The sequence below is a fragment of the Trypanosoma cruzi genome, genomic scaffold (assembly GCF_000209065.1).
Source record: "Trypanosoma cruzi strain CL Brener 1047053516291 genomic scaffold, whole genome shotgun sequence".
In the NCBI taxonomy this organism is placed as follows: domain Eukaryota; phylum Euglenozoa; class Kinetoplastea; order Trypanosomatida; family Trypanosomatidae; genus Trypanosoma; species Trypanosoma cruzi.
In genome coordinates, this window is record NW_001849359.1 from 5,810 (window position 1) to 29,855 (window position 24,046).

At 57.1% G+C, this 24,046-nt stretch overlaps 1 protein-coding gene and 2 pseudogenes across 1 annotated transcript, besides 6 other annotated features; all 3 read right to left on the reverse strand.

The window, feature by feature from the left end:
- Positions 1-620: part of a mobile genetic element that runs on past the window's edge.
- Positions 1-24,046: part of a sequence feature (areas not merged during assembly with more than two copies in the genome that could not be assigned to a particular haplotype) that runs on past both edges of the window.
- Positions 429-461: a sequence feature (AT_rich).
- Positions 443-620: a mobile genetic element.
- Tc00.1047053507643.30 lies at positions 975-3,662 on the reverse strand (annotated as a pseudogene).
- On the reverse strand, positions 6,200-16,570 carry Tc00.1047053507643.50 (dispersed gene family protein 1 (DGF-1), putative; the record flags this gene model as incomplete). Its single annotated transcript, XM_809491.1, has 1 exon — positions 6,200-16,570. One exon carries the CDS (start codon positions 16,568-16,570, stop codon positions 6,200-6,202), a length of 10,371 nt encoding a protein of 3,456 aa, XP_814584.1.
- Positions 11,639-11,701: a microsatellite.
- Positions 19,120-19,199: a sequence feature (A-rich).
- Positions 19,258-21,738, reverse strand: Tc00.1047053507643.60 (annotated as a pseudogene).

Genomic DNA, 24,046 nt, shown 5'->3' on the forward strand with positions numbered 1-24,046 from the left:
ATGAAGCTGAGTGCTTCGATTCTGCACGTCCACGATGGCATAGGCGTATTGCTTGCTCAAGCGCTCCCTTCCAGAAATGATTAGTCCTTGCCACGCGCCCCAACTCCCGGCCTGCGCCCATGATGGGCAAGATCAATTGATTCTCAAAATTTGGTACTCGAAACGCCCGGAGATTCGCAATACGTCCTGTAAGGCTCGAATCCTCCCAGAGCTTGGTGACGTTTCCCAAAATCAGACGTAAGTCTGTCGATGAGGAAGCCACAGTTAACGTCTCATTCGACATATGATGACCATTAATGAACGTTGTCTGCACCTGGGATTCGCCACGTTGGCGTACCAGGTCCCAGAGACGGGCGCCAATATCACACCACTCAGAAACCGTGTAAGGAACCAATGCCGTTTCCTTAAACCAAACCGGCTGTATCTGCAAATTTAAAAACTAAAAATAAAATAAAAATTATCCGGCCGCTATCGGCTCCCCAATCCCCTTTAAGGTCATGGCCTCCCAAAATTCATACGATACGAAAGGTCTCATAAAAAGAAGTATTAGTTTTACCAGGATACATATGCATCAATTAAGTTCGCCAGGTCTCCCACGATCATTCTCTTCAGAAGCTCCTAAAAAAAAATGTAGTAACACCACCAGCCACAATGGTTTTCTCATGCCGGGGCAATTCTCCAATTACGCCTCGTATGCACGCACACAATTAACATGCTACATGTAGAAATCACTCAATGTTTTTCACCAGAAACCAAACAACCCCACCCCCTCCCTAATTTTCTTCTGCCACTGTTATGCTCCATAGCGTTGGATGTTTTTGGCATTTGTATGCTATGCTGCCGCATGGGGCTGGTGCACCCGCACCGTATGCACACACACACACGTATCCAAAAATAAACAATTCACCAAATACTTTTTACCAATAATCGAAACTGCCCCCTTCCCTCCCTAATTCTTTCTCCTATTTCGACGGTTATTCCTCACTTCGGAGAGCTGCATCTCTTCTAAAGCCTCCGGATGATATTGCTGCTATGTACTGGCGCACCTCTTGCTTCCAGAAAATCGCAATCCCCTTGTTTTCCTTCGCGCTCACAATATCGGAATTGACGACATCACATCTCCGCCAGTTACTCATCGGCGTGCTGTCTGCGTGCTGCACGTAAGTGATCTCCCACGACTGGTCTCGGGATAACTCCTCCCAGCCATTAAAATATGCCGCCAGGCACTCAGTGAACAGACTCACGGTGCTGGTTGTGGTGCTCACCCGCCGTAATCATCTGCAGTCCAACCAGTTTCTCCCGCGGTGACTCCATGAAGAAAAAGGCGTCCACCAGCGGAAAGGTTGGGAGCGCTGGTTTGTACATCACCCCGTACCTTGCTAACTTCTCCAGAGGATCGCCTTGCTTTGTCGGTAATCCAACGGCCTCAGTAGGGTGCCCTTCAGGGTTCTTTTCTAGTGCCGCTAGCTGGGACGCGCGTCGTCCTGGTGGTTTCAGCTCCTTTAGTTTTGTTATTATTATATTCCCAGCACCCCTACAAATAAATGTGGCCGTGTCTGACATCTCCAAAACGTTAGACAACAAAAGGACGTCGGGATGCATAAATAGCTTAAAAACTTCCATAGAATTCATTTTCGTCGATAAACGAACATATATTTTGCTCGCAATCACACGGGAGGCTGGAGAATTGAGATATGTTTCAGTCGGTAAATCCTCTGAATTCTCTGACACTCGGAAAATTTGCACAAGTTTGTGAGACGCATTCACAGCCTCCCATAATTCGTCACTCATCACGCCAACGTAATGCTCAGCATTGGAACTGTCAACATCATTTATGACTTCGTCGATATCGTTTTCCCGGTTATTAAATTTTTGCGCGTTAAAGATGACGCGAAGAATCGGTCGCACTTCATCCATGCGACCCCTCGCCTCTCGCCAGTATTCACCTTGTCCCCCTTGCTCATTGCGCTTCATCCAAACGCATAATGCCCTCACATCGCTCTCATCAGGACAATTCATTATGATTCGAGTTGGTCCATTTTGTTTCTTCTATCCTTTAGAGTTGTTTTTGTTCGGTGGTGTCACCACAATCATGCCCCACAGAGTGAAAGGTAAACCAAGATGCGGTCCCCTCCCCTGTTCTGAAACGTCGTAGATAATATAACCCATCACACCACGTAGAGGAGGATCTTTCAAAAGATCCACTAAAACGGCCTCGCTTCCGAGGTCTGATACCGTTTTTTTAGTCTTGTCAAACAGGTATATTGAATTCTTAATAACGTACGCAACCAAGGGGAGTTTCCTGACATCATAGTGCAGCAGCTGGTAGAGGAGATACGAGCCGGCAGCCAAAGATTTCCCGATCCCGGGCGTCCCAATCAGCACACGCTTCCTAGGCGAAAACACGGTCCGACCGTGACTGCTGAACCACTCGGTTAGATCGCCCTTGACGATCTGCCACGCTCGTTCCACCTCACAGTTCACATAGCAGTCACAAGTGGATTTAATTTCCTTTCTCCACGAGTACGGTCATCCCCTGTCCGAGGCGAGCACCATCAGCCTGGGACGTGGTGCACCGGGTTCCTCCACACCGTCATCCTTTTCGAAGGTGTTGCCAACTGTCCTGTACGTCCATTACCGTTTCGGTTTCCCCTTCTTCGCCTCCATTCCCATCCCCTCGCCGCCAGGAACTTCCACGACATGGTGCCACCTCGCATTGTACACAGACTCGTACAATCCCTCCAGTTTCTCCGGTGCACTCTTCGTCGTTGGGTTTCTCGCCTCCTCAAGGGCTGCATCCAAGGATTTTTTAGTGAGGTTATGAACAGTTGTTTTTACGTTTGCAGCAGCTGCCAGCCGCCTCAGTAGATCTTACATACCATTATTGTAAAGCTTGTGTACATCTTCATCCTTATCCATTTCATCCATCACAGTCCTCTCCATCCTCAAATAACGATCGGTTGCCTGCATTTCGCCCAATACTCCCGCATCGCAAATATACCTCGTAGGATCACTGATAAAAACTCCTTCAGCAAGAATTTCCGATTGGTGTCCACAAAGCCCCTGCCATCAAATTCCACCGTAATAAAATCATTCATTTGTATGTCCATGACGCGAACCCCTCCCTCAAACACCGCATACTTAATCCCAGTGGAAACGTCAGTTCCCAGTTCTTGTCGTTCCCGCCTTTCCCTTTCTTCTGCCTTCCGCCTCCCTTCTCTCAGTACATAAGAGTAGGCTGTGTTTATTTGTGCCCTTGCAAGAGGAGTGACCGTATCCTTTCCCTCAAAGTCCCTCCATTGCCTGAGAGTGAGAAGACGTCTGAAGGCTTATTTGAAGCCCCCCAATAGTATGTAAAACTCATCACGCTCCTTCTTCAGCACTTGGTATGACGGTGATGCCTTGATTGTCCTCAATAGCACTTCGTCGTGGATGAACTCATTGCGGATAATTAAAAGGTCCTTCATAGCGACGTTCCCATTAAATTCCTCAACGCCCCTGCCGTCAAAATAATTCCGAAGGAAATCACTCAGCCTCATGTTGGTGCTGCTCATGGTCCACTGCGGCCACACTTCACTCCCCGCCACATGTCGAACTGCAGCGTCGGAACCATCACAAGAGCCACGGCGAGGCGCCATCACAACAACCGTGCGGTGAAGCATCCCACTCGCACCGCCCAACTGCGGCCAGCAGGTGCCGCCGGCCCCAAAGGATACTCGCCGCTGTTCCGTCCCGCAGTCCCAATGGCGTTGGGCGTGGCACTCGCACGGCGGAGTGGTCGGTGCGCCATGCAGCCGCACTGCAACGCCTGTCGGTGAAGCAGTCAAGGTCCGCCACCCCCGCAGCAACGCAACGTGCAATCGGCCACAACACCGCCACGCTATCGTCCTTTTTTATTTTGTTTTATTCACGTTGTCTGTCTGTTTGCCCATCACCGACACCAAAAAAAATGCACACCTTCACAAAAGAGAAGAAACAAAGAGAAAAGGAGGCACGATCCCACCGTCACGCCGCGGGTCAACACTCTCCTCCACCCACCGCCATTGCCGCACAGGGACCGCAGTCACATCGCAGAGTCAACACCACAATGTGCACCACACCATCGTGCAGTGAACAATGGGCGGGACGCGGCCATGCATCGCCCCGCTCCATTTTCCCACCACTCAAGTGTTGCGTGCCCGCACAAAATAGCAAGCACAATCAGAGTGCACACAAAACCAACCAACACCCTCACTCGCTGAAGCACATTATTCGCATGGAGTGACAACATTTAGGGACACACCGGCAGTAGCAGGCTGCATGGAATTTCCCTGCCAACCCTGCAAAGAGACACAACAACTCTGCAGAGTCAAAGTGACAGTCCCTCGGTGCTGCCCGCAGTTCACATGGCAGGACAAATTCCACGCACGCATAGTTCCGGATTCCTCGCTGTTTGAGTGCACATCAACAGAGCGTAAAAAAATACCTGCGCGCAAGATGGCGATTAAGTAAACTCTTCAGCCTGTTTTGTTTGACGGTGTTGGCGGGCAAATCCCCGCACAATCCATTCAAAGTGACACGCCGGACAGAACGGCGTCAGTTAATAAATAAATAATTGCGTCAATGCAAAAGGCAGGTAAAATTTGGGTTTACTCCCGAAATTCGGGGGCGACAGTGGCATGAGAGTGTGTATGTGTGCAGGACCTTTCGCGGGACGGTGCTGTCCAATCCCGCCGTGCCTTGAGATAAAAGGGCAACAAATGAAAAAAGGAGCACACTCTCCAGAAAAGGAGTGACGGTTGGGCAGTCAACCCCCGCTTCGTCCCACACGACATCCACATATGTGCACTCCACCTCAAATACGTACGTCCCTGGACGCCGCATGCATGAATTGTGGTTTCGTCGCTTGCAATGTGTTTTTCCTCCCGCAAACAACAAAAAGGATGGCCACGGCGCAGCTCCACTCAGGGAGGCAAATCGAGGCAGACACGGGTGGGAACCAGGCGTCATACAAAATAATAATAAAAGAGGGGCAGGGCAATAACCCCTCCAAGCCTCGGAATCGTACAATGTGCATCCCTCTTCTTCTAAATTGAAGACCTCCTCGACAGAACAAATGCAGCAGAAAAATGTGCCGTACAATATCTTTCGCTGCCCCGCGTTCCATCTTAATTCCCATGCCTGCCACGGCGGTGGAGCCTGCGTTACATCGGGGATGAATCCAAAATATCAGGCAGCATGCCGTGGGGAGTGGATGCTTTACAAACGTGCCCGCGTTATTGCCCAACACAAAATGACATCAAAAAGAAAAACTATTCGCGACTCAAGCTACCCGTGTGTGGCCGTCCTAAAGCAAACACTGAGACACATGTGGAGCGAAGTAAAAGAAAAAAAGAAGGAAGAAATGGTGAAATAATCCACAGAAGTACATCGATACATACATACCTACATACAAAGTAATACATCAATCCGCATAATTCTTCGTTCCTTCTCTCGCTGTTCCTTCTACACAAAATCAGAAGCATAAGGAGCGACAGGCATGCCCTCCCACACAGTCATCGTGCAACAGGAGGGAGAGTCACTGCAGGCGCCCGCACAACAAAATAGAAACAAACCAACAAAAACCAACAATCAATGACGCGGTCGGGGCGGAGTCCGATGGGTGGCTGCGCAGCTGCACAGCCGTGGCACCCACGCCCTCCCTCATGTCAGCCAGCAACGCGCACTCACAGCTTCCAGGAGGGGACGCGTCACAGAAGGGCTTCATCGATTGTTTTCCCTAACGTTTTCCTGAATGCATCCTATGGCCCGCACACCAGCCACCACCGTCAAGCATGTCCTCATTACAGAGTACAGATATGAAATAGAGAGAGCAGCAGCCCACATACTCGGTGCTGCAGCGAGGGGCGCAAAACACACGCACACACACCCTTTACGCATCCGCCCCGGGATAGCGTGATAGTTCGATAATCCGTTGTCGTCGATAATCGATAAAATAAAAGCAACGAAGCAATCACCCAATAAATCTATGAATAATGGAAAGAAAGCAGATACCCGCCAGAAGCATCCACGTTATGCCGCATCTGCAAGGGGCTTTGCGTCTTCTCACCGCGTAAAGAGACTGTTGGGGTCGGAGCCTTTCCACTTCAAAAAAAAAAATGCGCCAACTTTTTCGTCAAGCAGAGCATATTCACCTGTCCAGGAGGACGTGATCAATTATTCAGCTCGCAATGGATGCACCGTCGAACAAGCTCAGAGCGTCTGAGCGGGTGTCACCGGTCACAAACTGCAACGGCGGTGCGGGTGGTCGGTACGACAACGCAACGGTGGTGCCTGAGGCGTACGACGATAACGTCCTGTCGTGGAGCTTCTGTGCCTCGTCGCTCTCCTCGTCATCGCGCAGCAGCGCCTCCAGTCCGCCACGCTGCGGCTCGCGCAGCTCCTGCCAGTGGCGGTCCTCCGCGTACCACACAACGACGCCGTACACAGTGACCGCAAGCACCACAGTGGTCAGCAGCAGCACGATAGCCGCGTACGCCCTCGCACCGCCGTCGCTCGGCGCAAGGTGGTTGGCCGCGCTGACCACGCACAGCGCCGCAAGGAGCACAAGGCTCGCAGTCCGCATCACCGTCAGGAAGGCCGAGCGCATCATGTTCGTGAAGGCAACCACGCCCGCACCCGCAAGCAGCACAGCCGCCATGCAGAAGTACTGGACGTGGCAGCCTCCCACGGGCGGGTGCACAGCCGCAATCAGGCCCACCACACACAGCACCAACAGCTGGAACACGCACCAGTACACGCGGCTGCCCCTCATGTTCGTCAGCATGCCGCCGTACATCCGCTGCTGCGCCGCGGGGTGCCAATACCCGACGGGGTACAGCAGACGCTCGTGCAGCGGCTTCCTCAAAAACTGCCAGTACCTCGTAAAGCTCGCGCCCACGTGGCGGGCAATCAAGTAGCACACACCAGCAGGGAACGCCACACCGTACAACACGCCAACGACACCGATCACGCGGTGCTGCACGCGGGCGTCGGGCATCGCCAGTGAAAGCACGGAGCAGAAGAAGATGCCGAGGTGCATCGCGTGCGCCACAACGTACGTCAGGCTCGGGAAGCGCATCGCCGCCCACGCACTCGCAGCGTCCACGCCGCGCCACCGCTGAAAGGCGGCCGTCACACCGTAGTGCACGCACCCAAACACAGCGGCGAGCAGCGCGTTGCCCACCACCATCCACAGCGGATCAAGGGCAGCGAACACCGACAGGAAGTACGGCAGCGCAACGGTGCTCGCACGCTCCTGCGCCGAGGCGCACGACATCCTTGCAAACACGCCGAGCGCCTGCATCTCCAGGATGGAGCCCAGCCCGCCGGTCGCCACCACGGCAACAGCCACCGCACCCGCAACAACGCCGGTGATCGCCGAGAGGGCGCTGGCGGCGGCGGGCAGCGTGTTCGACCTGATCGTGAAGGAACCAAGCAGCACACCCTTGCAGCCGCCGGACACCGCCGCAGCGTCGCAGCGAATGACTATCGTCTCGTCGAAAGCAATGAAGTAACCGCGGTGCATGGGCACAGCCAGCTCCAGGACGGTGGACGGATTCGTCGCATTGCGCACCCACGTCGCGTTGCTCAGCATCGCTCCCCACGGACCACCAAACCCGCTCGGCTGCGCCGTCGACACCGGCACAAAGCTCAGGTGCGTGCCAAGCTGCGGGTCGCGTGCCCACCGAAACGGCGGCGGCAGCGCCACCATCAGCCGCGTCGGGACGGCGCTCCCACCGCCGCGGATGTCGTTCTGCGTCAGGCTCCCACCAGCCGCCGTCGTCGTCACGGTAAGCGTCGGGCACGCTACATCGCTCCACCACAGCGTGCTGCTCACCGATGCCGTCGGGGTCCGCGTGGGCGACAGCTCCACCGTCTCCGTCACCTGCAGCGTCTCCGTCGTCCCGTACTGCGTCCTCCTCAGACTCGGTGTCGGTGTCGGTGTCCACGTCGGTGTCGGGCTGTGCGTCTCCGTCAGCGTCGCCGTGTGGCTCAGCAGTGGTTTCTCGGGCGTGCGGTTGCACCCGTCCACGCGCGGCAGGTACACCGGCAGGCAGTCGCGCCCGTACCCGCCCTCAGCACAGCGGCAGCCGCACGACCCCGACATCGCCCTCGTCGCAGCAGCAAAGCAGCGCACGTCGGCGTCGCACAAGCCACACGCCACGGGGCGGAATTCCCCGATGATGCCGGCGGACCTGTAGTCCATCGGCTGCAGCGCCTGCCCGTTGAGCGTCAGGCACCCCACGACAAACCTTCGGCCGGTGCCCCCGAGCGCAACGGTGCCGTCCATCACGACGGGCCCGCTGCCGGCGTTCCCGTGGAGCGTCAGCGTGCTCTGCACAAGCTCCGCACGGCGCGGGTACGACGGCACAGACAGAAGCCTGCCGCTGATGCTGTTGCCGCGCACCGACAGCCACGACCCGGACACAAACGACGCCGACCCCCGCAGCACCAGCAGCGCGCCATCCGTCAGCGCACCGGCGTTGTCGTTCACCACGACGGCGGACGCGTTGGCCTCCACACCGCTCTCGAACACCAACCCATGCGCGGCGTACACCTGGCTCCCCGACACGCGCAGCACAGCGCCCCCAGACGCCACCACGCGCGCACTCGCGTACAACGCAACGTCGCCACCGAGCACAGCCGCGTCCAGCGCGACACCGCCACCGACAACCTCCAGCACGGCGCCGTCCGCCACCACCGTCCGCCCACCAGTCATCACGGTCACAAGGGCCACGCCGGACACAACCAGCACGGACCGCACGAGCCGCAGGCCCGACAGCACCAGCACCGGTGCGTACGGCGAGGACTGCGAGCCGGGAAGATACACAAGCGGCGTCGGCCTCGCGGCAACCAGCAGGGAGTCCGTCACCGTCAGCACGGACCCCGCGGGATACGTGCCGGTCAGCACAAGCGCACCGTTCAGCGCCTCCACATCGCACACGGACAGCTCCACCGGCCCGCTCTCGTCGCTCCCCGCCGCCACCGCACCGCGCAACGTTCCACCGCCCATCACGTACAGCACGGCGCCGTTACGCAGCGACACGTTCTGCACAACGATCCGCACGCCGTCCCGCGCCATCCACGGCACGTAGAGCACCGGACTCACGCCGTCCAGCACAACGTGGCGCAGCGTCACCTCGCTCGCACCGGCAGGCACAACGAACGCCGACTGCACCGTCATGCCCTCGCGGACAAACACACTCGACGCGGTGCCCACAGCGGGCGGCAGCGCGGGAGCTCCCACAGGCACGCACGCCTCGCCGTACCCGCCACTGCCGCACACGCACACGCACACACCGTTCCTCATTCTCGCCGTCGCCGTCCCGGGCGCGTAGCAGTACGTGTCCCTGTCGCAGTCGTCGCACCCAACAACGTCGATGCTCCCAGCGTCGCCAAATCCAGCCGCAGCATACTCCTCCGCCGTCGACAAGACACGTCCACCAGCGTCGTTGCACGCCACCCTCAAATGTGCCCCAGCTACAAGCGACAGGCTCAGCGACAGCATCCGCGGCAGCAGCGCTCGGTTGCGCACAAAGCTCAGCGTGCTCCCAGCAGCGGTCACGGCGCCAGCGGCGTAGAGCATCTCCCTCGAGACACCGTCGTGCACGTTGCCCTTCGCCAGCAGCATCGACCCGTCGGCCAACCTCACCGTCGAATAAAACGCCATCGCGTATTCCGCCGTCGACAAGAATTCGCTCCGCACAAGCGCCACAGCGGAGCCCGACACGCTCACAGCTCCACGCACAGACACCGCGTGCTTGCACAGCAGGAAGTCGTTGTCAAAAAACGCCACCACGGAGCCGCCACTGGCCGCAACACCACCCTCCACCGACACGCAAAGCCCCAGCGCCGTCTGCACCAACAGCCCGTCCACGTACAGCGCACCGCGCGACGACAGCGCCGCGCCGCCAAACACCAACACGCCAACAGCGTCACGGAACACCGCCGCCACATGCGTGCGCGCGATGGTCAGCACGCTCCCAGTCAGATTCACCTTGTGCACCACGAGGCACGCGGACGCGTCGCCAATGTCGTAGACGCCGCGGTACGCAACACGCGCCTCTGCGATCAGCACCGAGTCCACTACAGTGACGCGCGAGCCCGGCGGAAATCGGTTCGCCACCACCACGCCGCCGCCGGAGCGCGACTCAAGTCCGCTGATCAACACATCGGCACGCTGTCCAGCAGGCGGGTCGGAACGCCACCCAACAACGTACAGGCTCGCTCCGTCCACAAACGTGCAGTTCGCCAGCGTCACGTTGCGCACGCTCCCTAACATCGACTCCATGTCCACCACGAAGTCCGCCGCAAAGGTCACGCCAACGTAGCACGCCACCGACGTCCCGAAACTGACGTTCACCTCCGCATCCACACGCACGTCTCGCACGCACAAGTCGGCGCCGTCAGTGCTCGGTGGCTCGGGGACAGCGACAGGCAGGCACGCATCGCCATGGCCGCCCTCAGCGCACATGCAAGCGCAGCCATCACTCGAGGCCGTCGTCGTGTACGCGGGGAAGCACGACGCCGCGAGAGTGCATGGGTCGCTGCAGGTCAAAATGGTGGCATTGTACACGGACGGGATGCCGTATTTCGCCCCCTCACCGCCGTTCACAGTGTTGCACGCAGCCACAATCTCTCCGTTTGTGATATCGCGGCGCCCGGTGAATATCCGCAGAACTGTCGGCGTGCCCGTGCTGGACATGAATCGGTTGCGGGACACAGACACCATGGAGTCGCGGAGACTCACCGTTGGGCTTATGTAGGCAAAGGCTTCCGATGGGGACACGCGGCAGAGGTTGCCGCTCAACTGCAGCCAGGAGTTGTAGTAGATAGGGAAACTGGATCTTGAGTAAAACACAGCCAGGCTTCCCTGTATGTCGTTGCCCCGAAAAACGACCGCTGACAAAGACTCCATACTTAATGCCCACAAAAAAAACATGAAGTATTCTAGTTTTCTCGACACAAAGTTGCCTCGGATCACCACGGCGGAGTTGTTCAGTACAATCAGTGACGAGGATTGGAAAGACCCTCCAAGATATATCAGCGTACCGTTACTGCCGTCCATATGAAACGTGTTACCTATCACCGCAAACACGGAGTGCCACGACACCCTCAGCGCATATTCAACAACGTGTATGGCGCTTGACGACGCCGTCACGCTCTGAAACACATTGCCACTGAGCACCACCGTGGAGTCGTTGCTTATCGCCAGTCCATTCATCGCAACACACGACGGCCTCCTAAGGCCCAAACCCAACCGAGGGATCGGCCTCGTGACAGTGAAGCGGTTCCCGCTGATCGTGATGTTTGTGTGCGGTGGAAACCCACCCTCCGGGCTGAGCAGCGCGTCACTAAATGTGTTGCCGGTGACGAGGATGTTCAGCGACCCCACAGCGGCGTGCGCGTTGCCCAACAGCAACAGAACGGCGCCGTCCCTCCACGTGCATCCATCGAACGTGACATTCGCCACGTCGCCCGCCATCGCCCCTATCAGCACCGTCATGCTCATGCCGCCCCCGCTGAACGTCACGTTGCGGTAGCACAGCCACGACAGCCCGCTGCCCACAGACTGCGCAACCTCGGGGTACAACATGTCGCTGATGCACTCACCAACCGGCGGTGGCAGCGGCGTGGGCGGTGCTGGCGGCGGCGGCGGCGGCGGCGGCGGTGGCGGCGGGCCAGCAGGCACAGGCGTCGGTACACACACATCGCCGTGCCCTCCAGCAGCGCACTGGCACTTGCAGTCGCTGACAGCCGTCGTCAGCGGTGCAAAGCAGTCGCCCTCCTTCGTGCACTCCCCGCACACCGCAACCGTCGTCACGTTGGTGATGCCGCTCAGCGCCAGTTCAGCTGCCGTCGTCACCACACGTCCCGCGACCGTCAGGCACCCAGCAACGAACCGGTAGCCGGCGTCAGCCTGCGATAGCAAAGGCACCGACAACCCCGTCAAGCCCATCTTGCAGCCCGTCAGCGTCACCACACTGCTGCCGTCAATGCTCACAAAAGCGAAGCCACTGTCGTAGAGCATCGCACCCACTCCCACGTCGTTGTCGCGCCAATCCAACCAGCTTGACCGCTCAACAGTCCACAGTTTGTTGACGTAAATGGCATAAGATGAAAAGACGCTGTTCCCCACCACGCGCAGCATGCTGTGATCCGACACGCTGAATCCGTAGTACTGGCACAAGAGGCTCGTCCCGGAGGACATCGTATTGTTGAGCAGCGCAAAAACAGAGCGGTCACTGACACTAAGCCTGTGTATGTAAAACATGTGCGAGTATTTATCGAAGCTGCAGTACCGCGCGTACAGCGAGCTGCCACCCACCAGCTTCAGCGTCCCGGTAGAGTGCAAACCAAACCCGCGTTGCCTCAATGCATGCGCATTGACGTTGCTGACCAACAGCGAGGACGCAGCCAAAACAATTTTCCGCAACATCACGACGCTCAATGTGGTAATCCTAGTGTCCGGCAGCCGGACCTCAAAGGCCTGCACCGCGTCAACCTCCGTGACGGCAATGTCACAGTGCTGCGGGAGGGCAGCTGCAAAAGCAACAACAGAGGACCGCATCACCGTCTGGCTCACGCGGATCAAGACGCCGGCTGACTCCGCCACCTCAGCACCCCCAACAAACTGCAGCGCGGCACCCTCAAGAAATGTGCACCCAGTGAGCGTGATGTTGATGGGGAGATGCAACGGCATACTGTCGAAGGAAAACGTCAGCACAGCACCCACGCCGCTGAATGTCACACCCATGTAGCAGTGGTGCGTCTTCCACATGTTCAACGTGAGGCTCGTCAGCGTCTGGTTCACCACGCAGCTCGTGTCGCCGTCGACGGCTCTCTCCGGCAAGGGCGGCACAACCTTGTCGGGCACCTCGAAGGGAAGACACGACGCGCCATGCCATCCGTCCTTGCAGCTACACGAGCACGAGCCGCGGTCCACCAACTCCGTCCCAGGCATGTAGCACGCCGCGTCGTCGTTGCATGTGCCACACCTGAACGCCACCACATCCTCCGGAAACACACCGTTGTACGACACCTCCTCATCGCCCTGCAGGTTGCACCCAACCACAAAGTGCGCGGGTGATGACACAACCGTGTCTGACGAGGCCAGATCAGCAAAGAAGGCGCTTCCTTCCTCCTGACGGTTGTTTGCAAGCACCACGGTGGTGCCGCTTTCTGACAGCTGAATTTTGTGCTGGTGACGCGATATACCTATTATTGAGGCGGCACTTACGTTGTTGCCCGTCACACGCCACTGCGCACCACCCTCAATTGTCACAGAGCCATAAAAATACACCAACGTGGGATCAAAAAACTCCGTATCGCTAACAAAGGTGCAGTCCGCCACTCTCAACAGCCCCGCGGAGCTCACAACTGTATCCCCCAAAAAATAAACGCCCTTGGCCGCGTTCATCGTGTTGTTCTCCACGTCAAAGTAGCCGCCGTTCTTCAAATCCACAGAGCGAAAATAAAGGGCAGACCGCGAGCTGTAAGCATCCTTCTCTATTGTCCTCAGCGCATTTCCCCTCACAATGATCCCACCACCATCAACGACAGCAGCATTGGTGAAATAGACCGCGTAACTATTCCCTTCGATGCGGTTGTCAATTAGCAGCAGCGTCGAGTTCGCACCAAAAGAAAATTCCGAAAATGCAATGGCGTGGCTCCACTTCGACACAAGCGTACTGCCAACCACCAGTATCTGGGAGCTCACGCCAAAAACACCCCTAAACTCCAACTCACCGGGATCCAGCATCGAGGATGTCACGTTCACGTGCACGCGCACACCACTCCCCTTGATCGACAGGCCCATGAGGACGCATTGCAGCAGCGTGATGCTGAGTGTCTGCTCTGGCGCGTCGAATCTCCACAGGTCCAGCACGATCGCGGCGGTGAAGGTCACGTTGACGAAGCACAGAACACGCACACCGGGATCAGGAACGTCCACGGAGCTGATGCTGCCACCGTGCACGCAGCGGACCTCCGTGTCCCTCGCGTCGGGGAGCGGGAGCGGCCCAAGACCGTCCGGAACCACAGCCGGCAGACACGTGTCACCGTGGCCGCCAGCAGCGCACACACACTCACAGCCGCTGATGCTGCTCGTCCTCGCTGCAAAGCACACGGCGTCCATGGCACACGCGCCACAGTCCAACACCGTCACGGGCACTCCAATATTAAGCTCTCCTTGGTAATTCGTCACAGGAGAGCCCCTTAGCTCGTTGCACACGCCGTAGATGGTCGGGCTCGTGTCGGATGGTGGTGACCAGTTGTTTGTCATGTACGCAGTGGTCGACGAGTACGAGCCATACGTGAAGTTGTTGTCAATTATCGACCAAACACTCTGATCGCGGAACGCCACGCCGTTCTCCTCGACCACGTACACAACGTAGGCGGTGCGGAACACGTTGTCGCGGTGCACCAGCCAGCTGCCATCAGTCACGGTCAGCGTGTTTGCAATGAGCATGGCGAAGCCAAGACGGAAAGTGCTGGACACAATCTGCAGCACGCTGCCGCCATCCACCGCAACGTCCCCAAACACACACGCGCCTTTGTAGTATTCGATGCTCGGCACACTCCACGAGCTGTTCTGTACGGAAAACACGGAGCCGCCGCTGACACGCAGTTCCGACGCAAGAGCGTACATCACGTGCATCTGCGAATTGACAGCGCAGTTGTCCATGTAGAAGACGCTGGACAGGTTCGCCACGAGGCCGCGCTCCACGAGGATCGCAGCGCACGAGCCCCCACCGCACGCCAGTAACGACCGCGTCATGACAAACCGCGTCGACAGAAGCCGGACACCGTCCAGGACAAGCGCGGGGCCGTACCGGGATCCCGCGTGGCCAGGGGCCGTCTGCACGTACTGCGACCCGCAAACCGTCGCGCGCAGCGTTGAGTTCGCCAGCAGCACACTCGAGTTCGGCGGCATCGCGCCACGCAGCACGATCGTGCCCTCCAGCGACGTCACATTCGTCATGTTGACGAGGACGTGCGGCATCAGGTGCGCCGTGATCTCGCTGAGGCCGCCAATCCGCAGCTGCGCGCCGCCCGCAAGCACGCAGTGGCGCAGCGTCACGTTCAGCGCGTCAGCGAACACGTCCATCGAGCGCAGGTCCACCGCCACAGTGATCGGTCCGCTGAACACCACCGAGTCGAAGCACGCCGTCGCACGCCCGCCGCCAACCGTCACGGACCCCGTCAGCGTCACGCCACTCACGCAGCCCGGCGCAGTACCGCCACCACCACCGGACCTCGCAGGCGGCACGTCGAACGGCAGGCACGTCTCGCCCAAGCCGCCGGCAAGGCAGCTGCACGCGCAGTCAGAGAACGACGCCGTCAGCGCATCAAAGCACGCCAGCGCGGCCGCACAGCCGTCGCACGGCACCACGCTCACGGAGGACAGGCCGGCCATGCGGTAGTCGCCGCTGCTCTGCAGCACCCGGCCGCCGGCAAGGTTGCACTGCACGGCCACAGCGCCGCTCGTGATCGTCAGCCCGGAGACAAGCGTCGCGCCAACGGCAGCGCAGCGCGCAATCGACACGGCGCCGCCGCTCAGCGTCACACCCGACAGCGATGCCACAGACGACGCCTCGCCCACCGCCCACACGTCGTGCAGGTCCAGCCACCCGCCGCCACCGACCGTCCCACCGTCGCAGTGCACCAGCGACGACGCGACAGACCCCTCGACGCCCACGAAGCGCAGCACCGAATCAGACACCGCGAAGCGCTCGCCAAGGACAATGCCGCCGCCGCTGCTCACAACCGACACGTTCGTCACGGAGAACACCGAGTGGCTCCGCAGACTGAGAATCGACGAGGACGCCACATGCATCGCGGACGCGGTCGGACCGCCCGACGCCTCCAGCGACACGCCGTCAAGCACCACCGCGCTCGACAGCAGGTCCACGCCGCCGCCAACGTACATCGCCGTCCCGCCCGCGTGCAACGACCTCAGCACAGTGTTGCTCACACGCAGCTGCGTCTGCAACAGCGACGTCGCGTACAGCACAAGCGGCGACGCCACCGCGTCCGTCAGCCCGCTCAGCTGGGAGTAGCGCATCGGCCCCGCCGTCACAATCGTCGAGTCACGGACCGTCACGTTCGTGTGTGCCGGCAGGTTGTGCACAAACACAAGCGAGCAGTAGCTCCCGGACAGCCCGCTCACGCTCACCTCCAGGCTCCGGTCACTCGCCGGCTCGCCGCTGTAGCCCTGCACGTAGATCTGCGCACCGCCGTCGCACACGCAGTCCCTCAGTTCGATGCGCAGCGCGCCGGGAAGCATCGCCGAAATGTCGAACACCACAGCCACGCCGTTCGTGATGGACACGCCGTCCATCAGCACCGTGTCCACGGCGGGGCCAACCGTGATGGCTCTGTCCACCGTGCCGCCCCGCAGTCGCAACACCACCGCATGCACCGCGGGCATCCACGCAGCAGCAGCAACCAGCGCCAACGCCACAAGCAGCGCCACACGCACAGCCGCAGCGGCCCTGCGCCGCACACGGTGCCGGCTGCACGGACACGCACCCTCCGCAGACCGCATCCACCGACCCAGACACGTATCAGCAGGGCTGTCGTGGTGTCTCGCACTCGCCCCGTCGACCGTAACTTTTGTCTAGCAAATCCTTCTATACAGATGTAAAATCTAGTGATACGATTCCGATAAATCGATATCCCAATACTACTAGTCCTACAGCAATTAATTCCTAACACCTTGAAACGATAGTTGTGCTGGTAAAGCAAAGTAACTCTAACTGCACGGTCAGAAAAGGAAGAGGCGGCAACAACAGCAAATAAACACAGCGGCACGCAGAGGCATCCGGTCATACACAATCCCCGTCACAGCCACCGACACAAAGCCGCGCAGACGCAATCAATTCAGTAGCACCATCACCCTCGCACCGCCCGCGCAGCCCCACACAGCCACCATGCAGAGTGGCAGAATCCCGGGCAAAAAGATACATGACCATTGGCACCGCTCCTGCAACCAAATGGTTCTACCACAGAGCAGTCCTGATGCCGTGAAAGACACACAAGGGCCGAGACACAGAACCAAGTGGTGGCGCTATATCCAGCGGCCATCAAGCGCGCCAAAGGATAAATTGTTGACTTGGAAGAGGGGTGGAGGATTCGCCGTTCGCCAGCATTCAAAGCGTCGTTCCTTCCTCACGTGGGTCGGCATTGCACAACAAGCAGCGGCACCATCAGCGCACACAACACACACAAAAAGAACGAATAAAGAAGTGCGGTGGCGGCACTCAGATACGGGGGACAAGAGTCCACGTCAATTGCGCGGCCTGTTTGCTCATAGACGACCGGTTTGTAATCACGCCGCTGTCCTACAGTTCGTCAGTCTGCAGGAGGCTGGGGGATGGAGAGAAGGGAAAAAGCAAAGGTGCGGCCCTCATCCATATCGGTTAACTGTGACACCGGTGACGGCATCCCGTCAGGTCACCTGCAGCAAAGACTGTCGCACTCAGCAGCGGTCGGTGCCTTCCCTCTCCCACTGGGGCGCAACTCCACCGACGCCGTCACCCGTTCACTCCCCACCAACACGGCAAGGGAGCAACAGCGGGAGATGCGACGCGTGCGACGAACACGCAGCCGCAGAATCCCATTGCCGTCGCCATGAGCAAAAAGGCTGGCTGCAGGACTCAAAAAGAAGGGTAAGCACCCCATCAAACGCTTTAGCATCACGTAGAAGCACCGCAACCGAGACACGAGGCGAAACGCCGTAAATCAGTCACCAAAACCAAAGCTCCTCCAATAAATCCATCGTGAAGCAAAAGAAAAAATTCACACAAACCGAAAAAAAAGAATGCTGGTGCAGAGGAAATAAATAGTTGTGGTGCGCAGCAGCCGTGGCATCGCGTCCTTCCCACATCAAACAGCACCGCACCACAACGCACCGTGACGACAGCCTGCAATGACGACGATTGAGTAGCACACACAAAGCGGCATAAACCTTTCATCCCGCACTCGCTCAAATTTACGCTCTCAGTATGTACTGCCAACGACACGGGGAGGGACAGAAGGGGACTGTCCTGTCCATCCTCCTTCTGCCCACAACAGATCCTCCCCATCCTCCTCCTCGCCACACCCTGGGTGCCGCGAAACACCGTCAAGCAAAGCCACGTGTATGGAAGCCCTCAATGCGCGGGGCGGAGCTGGCAGCCACCCACGCTCACTCCCACACACACATCCTCTCCCACAACCTTCCCACACACAAAAGGGCAAAGACATGGAAAAGAAAAGCCCGCCGCACAACGCACGCAGACGCACCGCCATCCACATCGCGCCGCAAGATAGAGTCATGCGCACAGCACACCCACGGCCGCAACAAGAGGGACGGAGCGCACCCAGGGCCACGGCGCTGTCCTTTACTTCTCTCTGCCCCAACGGATAGGCATTACGCCTCACAGCAGGTTGTGGCGAGTGGCGCCATACACTCACAGTGAGGCACGGCGCGCACCATCCGCTCCCCTCCAAGTGCACTCAACAGGCCGGAGCACGGCGTCCAGCCAATCTGTTGACATCGCAAAGGCGAACACAAACAATCGTCGTAGCGGAGCATCGGTGCCTCTAGCGGGGAAAAAAAAGAGGCAATAGGGGCATGTCAACAGCACGGTCAGCAGAGGGACAAGAAAAGGGACACAAGGACACAAAGTTGCAGTGGACATGGCACAGACAAAAAAAGTCGGCAGGGATTTAAAAAAAAAAGAAAAAAGAAACAAAAGGGTAGGAGTTCAGAAAAACTCCCAAAAACATTTAAAAAAAAAAAGATGTTGATTCGGCAGGACTTTTACTTCATGTGCCGGTTCAGCACAAGACGACCGTGTGTTCTGTATAAATATTACCTGCACCAAAACGAAAAAAAATGAAAAAAGGAAAGTAAAACGAAAAAAATGAAATTGTACTGTTCCACCAGCCCACACAACATCCCTCACTTTTATTGCGGCATCCGGCCTTTTCTTTCAATCCTCCTTTCGTGCAGTCCGTGGGACGCACAGCCGCAGGGCCGGCACCGCGTGTGGGCAACAAACAACAAAACAAGAGGGGGAAACACATCACTCATAACAGTGTGCAGCAACCAAAAATTAAAAAAAGGAAAAAAAGAATTACTGAGTATTACAACAAAACACTAAAAGAAAAATAGAAAAAAAAGAAAAGAACCCACGGAGAACGCGCCACACAATCCCCGTGAGGAGTCGCAATGTCACATTCTTCGGCTCACAAGACCGCCACAAGTGCACACAGTACCAGAAGAAGCAGCAACACACAAGACACGCGCACACGCGCAGTGCTGTCACCACGTAAATCATGCAGGATCAATTTCGCGTCGGTGATCAGGGCGAGGCGGTCCTCTGGACTCATACTGCCCTCGGATGCTGAGTGATTGGTTTCTGGAACGGAAGTGTCATTTTTGGCAGCAGTGCGTGGACTCAATCCGTCCGAAGCGTTCTCAGCACTCGATTCACTGCCCGCAAGAACACGGACAGACTGAGAGTTATTCGGCTGTGCAATTGGAGCCTCTTCAACGTCTGCCAAGGAAGTCGTCAGCTGTCTGACCTTCTGCTTTTCTTCCTCCGTCCCTTTTACCTCCACCGCAGTGTGCAGTTCTTCGGCAGCCGGATGTCGAATAGGGACTGTCCTGGCGTTGAGGTTTTTGAGGTCAGCGCCAAACAGCGCGTCGTTGTACAGAAGGACATCAGCCACCGTCACATGGCTGTTCCCTTCATCTTCCTTATTGCCCGCACCAAAGAAGAAGTGTGAGATCCTGTGTGAACCAAACTGATCAGCGTTACGGTGCTTAGCCATTTCCTCCTCTTCCAGTTCTTCGTCATCCGTCTCGTATATTCTTCTCCCATTAGCGTACACAAACCATTCATCATCGTTATCCTTTTGCACCGTCACTCGAATTGCCGTGTTTGTTTCCCAATTACCAACATCACCAGACGGCTTCACCAAAAAATCCTTCTTGTGAAGTGTGAAGTTCCAATTTCTTTCACTCGTGTGCGAAAGCTGAAAGAGCACCGTGCTGGCCGTGTCGTTCAGCCTCGCACCCATCAAAGGAATGGGGCTGCTGCCTGCCTCCGGCACCTCGTGGATGGCCACCGTCGCCGAAAGAGTGAACTTGTTGTTCGCAAAGTAGTACGGCACAGTCTGCCCCATGTCGCCAACAGGCCACTCCGCCCCTGCCCCACGCCCCTTGAGAGCCACACCGCTCTCCGTGCTGGTCACGCCGAGGTACTCGTCCCTCCATGCAGTCCCGTCCAATTTGCTGGATAAAAAACCAACCAGCCCTTCGGTAGGAACTCGCAAGGCGTCGTCCAATTCTTTCAATGTCTTCACCGCAGACTTTATCCGCTCCAGCTGCTCAGTCAGGCGCATGGCGAAAAGACTGCGTGGCCCTTCACCATTCCTCTTCTCGTACAGTAAAATCAGCTCATCCTCACTTTTCACCAGAAGAGAGCTGGCGGCAGCGTCATCACCCTCACGAGATACCGGCCCAACATCATGCACACGTGCATTGTCCGTCACCCAAAGATGGAGGTGACCCCCTTCAATTCCATTTTCCTTTGCGGCATATACCGGCGTGGCCACGAGCATCACCTTCTTTCCCTCAATGATTGCGGTGGTGGATCCACTCTGGACGCCGTCCCCTGCTGGATCACGTGAGTTGCCCCACACGCGGGTAATTGGCTCACCATCTGGATTCCAATTGACTCCATGCGGAGTGGACATGTAAACGTCATAGTAGCCTCCAGCACAATGAGCCATCATGAAGGGTCTGTTTTCTCCCCACTCCACAATGGATGGATCCCTGCAGCCTTACCAGTCGCTTCGGATGAAAATTCCCATTTGTTCTTTGACGGGGTAAAAGTAATAGACAGCAAAACGCTCTTTCCATCCTTGCCTTTGGCCTGCATGGGAAACACAATCGCGCCGTCACGCATCACAGCACCCGATCCTCCACCGCCAATTAACTCGGTCAAGGAACCAGAATACCCTATCGCTTGAGGGTTCACCAAATGGATCTCATTCCATCTGATTTTCTTCTTTCCACCCTCATCAGAGACAGTTCCCCTCACGAGTAAAAGGCCTGGCTCATTCTTAACTTCATCCTGCTGCTTTGTGCGGCTTTGGTTTCCCAGGAGCATATAGACACTGTCCTCAATTGCAACTGTCGTTGGTCGCAACACTTCTGTTGTCCCAAAATTATTCGCGGTGGTGTCCCCAAGTTGCATGCAAAACAAACTTATATCCAACATCGAAATATCCATTGAGTCATCACTTATATCCAGGTGCTTTGAGACAATCCCAGGACAGCTGCTGGCTCCGTTCCTTTCCCCGCACTGCGCCTCAGCAACGGCAAATACATCATCACCCACTTTAACGAGGCCAGGAACGCGGAGCGAGGTGATTTCCCTGCCGTTCCCGTTAACCTCCTTCCAATTAGCAAATGATATCGACGTCGTCCCGGTAAACGGATCAACGGCGTCCCCTGCCTGCTCAACGGCCGCAGCTCCACGGTCGCAGAAAATCATCATGACGAGAAGGAGCAGCACCGCGGAAGTAAACACACGCCGGGACATTTTTAGCCTCTGCGGCTCACTCTCTCTTCCTTCCCTCCTCCTTCCGCTGGATCCGGTCACGCGGCGACGGTAGTCTGTGCGGGGTGCCTTCACTGCAACAACACGTGAGAGCATATAAATATGTGTGTGTGGGCGGTGTGTGTGCTGTTGGTCCTTTCAGTGCCTTCGAATTTCACAGTAGCGTTTAGCGCTTGTTCTCCTAGCGTGTCTGTGTTCAAGAAGTGGAGAAGGCAGCAGCAACAAATCAGACATGTCAGCGGGAAGCGGAGCACATCACTCACACAGAGAGCGGGACACGAGACAATCCGGAAGGAACAGCACGGAAAACAATTGCACACAGAAAACAAAAACAACAACAACACGGCGGAAGCCAACACACACACAAATGGACGCGGACTTTCATCATTCGGCGACGCCATTCAAAGTCCTGCCGAAACAGTCCGCAAGTGATACAGTGATCGGTCACACGCTCCCGGTGGACTGCCGCGGCAAGGACGCGGACACAAAAGGTAATTATCTGCGCAAACGTGGGCGGCACCAATTCACAGCACCGCCGCACGACACACGCTCTCTCGGTCCATCCCACGCCCCGCCTCAAAAGGCCTCGGCAAGCACCAATCAACAAAATAATGAAGCGGGAAAAACAAATTCCCTGCAGGCCATTCAGGGCTCCACAGCAACGCCACCAACAGGAGCGTGCATCCCTCTGCTTGCAGCAGTGCAGGCCTCTTTGCTCCGGGCCTCTCGGAGCGTTGAGCACCTCCCCGACCATCTCGCGCTCACAAAGCAAGCCGCACGCAGATGCCATTCATTTTCCCCGCAAATGGTGTTGCCGCGATGAATCACCTGCAAATAATCCACAACACACCACCCAAAGTTTCTTTCCATTGCCACAAAAGAAAAAGAAAAAAATGCTTTGAAAAGCCAACATAAATAACACTTCGCCCTACTCACTGCGCATCGCCCCGCACACGATCGTTGTTACTCGCCCCTCCGCTCTCCTCTCATCCCATTCCTGCCTGCCAGGACGTACATCACAGTCGCAATCCCTCCCAAGAAAGACTTTGTCAAATGCTGGTACGGGCCACATTTTTCCCTTGCATCCCGGTCTCCCGCCCACAGGGGGGCAAACAGGGGGATTGCGTGCATGTGCGTGTGGATGGCGATGTAAAAAACTCATGAAATTCAAAGAAATACGGCACGCAGAGCGACCCCGCCCATGAATTGTATAGTCCACTCGTGAACCGCAGCAGGAACAGCAAACGTCCTCCTGTTGCTTTTCTGGGAAGCCGATTCATTATCATCACGCCGCCTCAACAGCGTGTACCGGCGAGCGAAGGAGATGACTGCTCAATCGCACCTCGTGTCGGAGGCGCCCGCAACGTCTCCCTGCGGCCACGTGCCGTCAGCAACAAACCGCATGGCAGAACGCAACACAATTCACCCACTCGCCAATAAAATAAATAAAAACGCATCTCGCCGCCATGAAACGCCATCAACATCTGTTTCACGGCAGACACCAAATGTCAAGGGATTAATTAAGAAAAACAAACACACGGATGGTCTCCCACAATACATTCCAACAAAGGATATTCTCTCAGTCCTAAAAATAAACACCGTAAAGTCACAGAAGCCGCCTCATCGCGCTAAAAATCGTGCGGTGCCCCTCCTCGCAATGCTCTGCTGTCCGCAGACACAGCCCTCTGTGGTGTTCCGGCAAAAGCAAAAAATAAACGTTCACAAACCAACAGCAAGAGAAGCCTCCACCCGCAACGTGTGCATCACCGTGGAGCATCGCTTCTCTCCCCGCAAGTAAAAAAGGCGCCGTCACATCATCCGCAAGGACCGCCACAAACACGCCAAATTGCGAAGTGCGCAACACGCTCCGCCGTGACCATCGTTTTCCCGATAGGGCAGCCCACTCCCGTCCACCATGTCTGCCGAGCAGGACACATCAGGCCTGCCGCTGCAACGCAAAAAAGAATCAGAAATACGCAACGGATCCCGTCGCAGTCGTTGACTCAGACGCCGTGTTGAGGTTTGGGAGGGGCGGATGGAAGAATAAAAACAAAACGGGCAAAGGGCCCCGCGAAATCCCGCATTCCACGCAGTCCCAATGGCCAGAGGGTCCTCTGGGGACGCCTGGGAGACGCATCCGCCACACTCTCACGCACTATCAATCACGGCACCTCAATCGAGTTCAGCGGGCCTTGTGAAGCACACGGTGCGCCTCAGTGGCGTGGCAAGCAGCCTTCTCGGAGAAAAAGGACGCGTGGCGATGGTTTCCCTCCCCGCTTCACTTTTCTTTTCTTTCTCCTCCTGTTTTTGGTGGCATGTCACAGAAGGGGAGCGCACTTCATGTCCCCGAGCCCCTCTCTCGGTGCACGCACAAAAACAGAGAGGGAAATAATAAACGAGTGGGT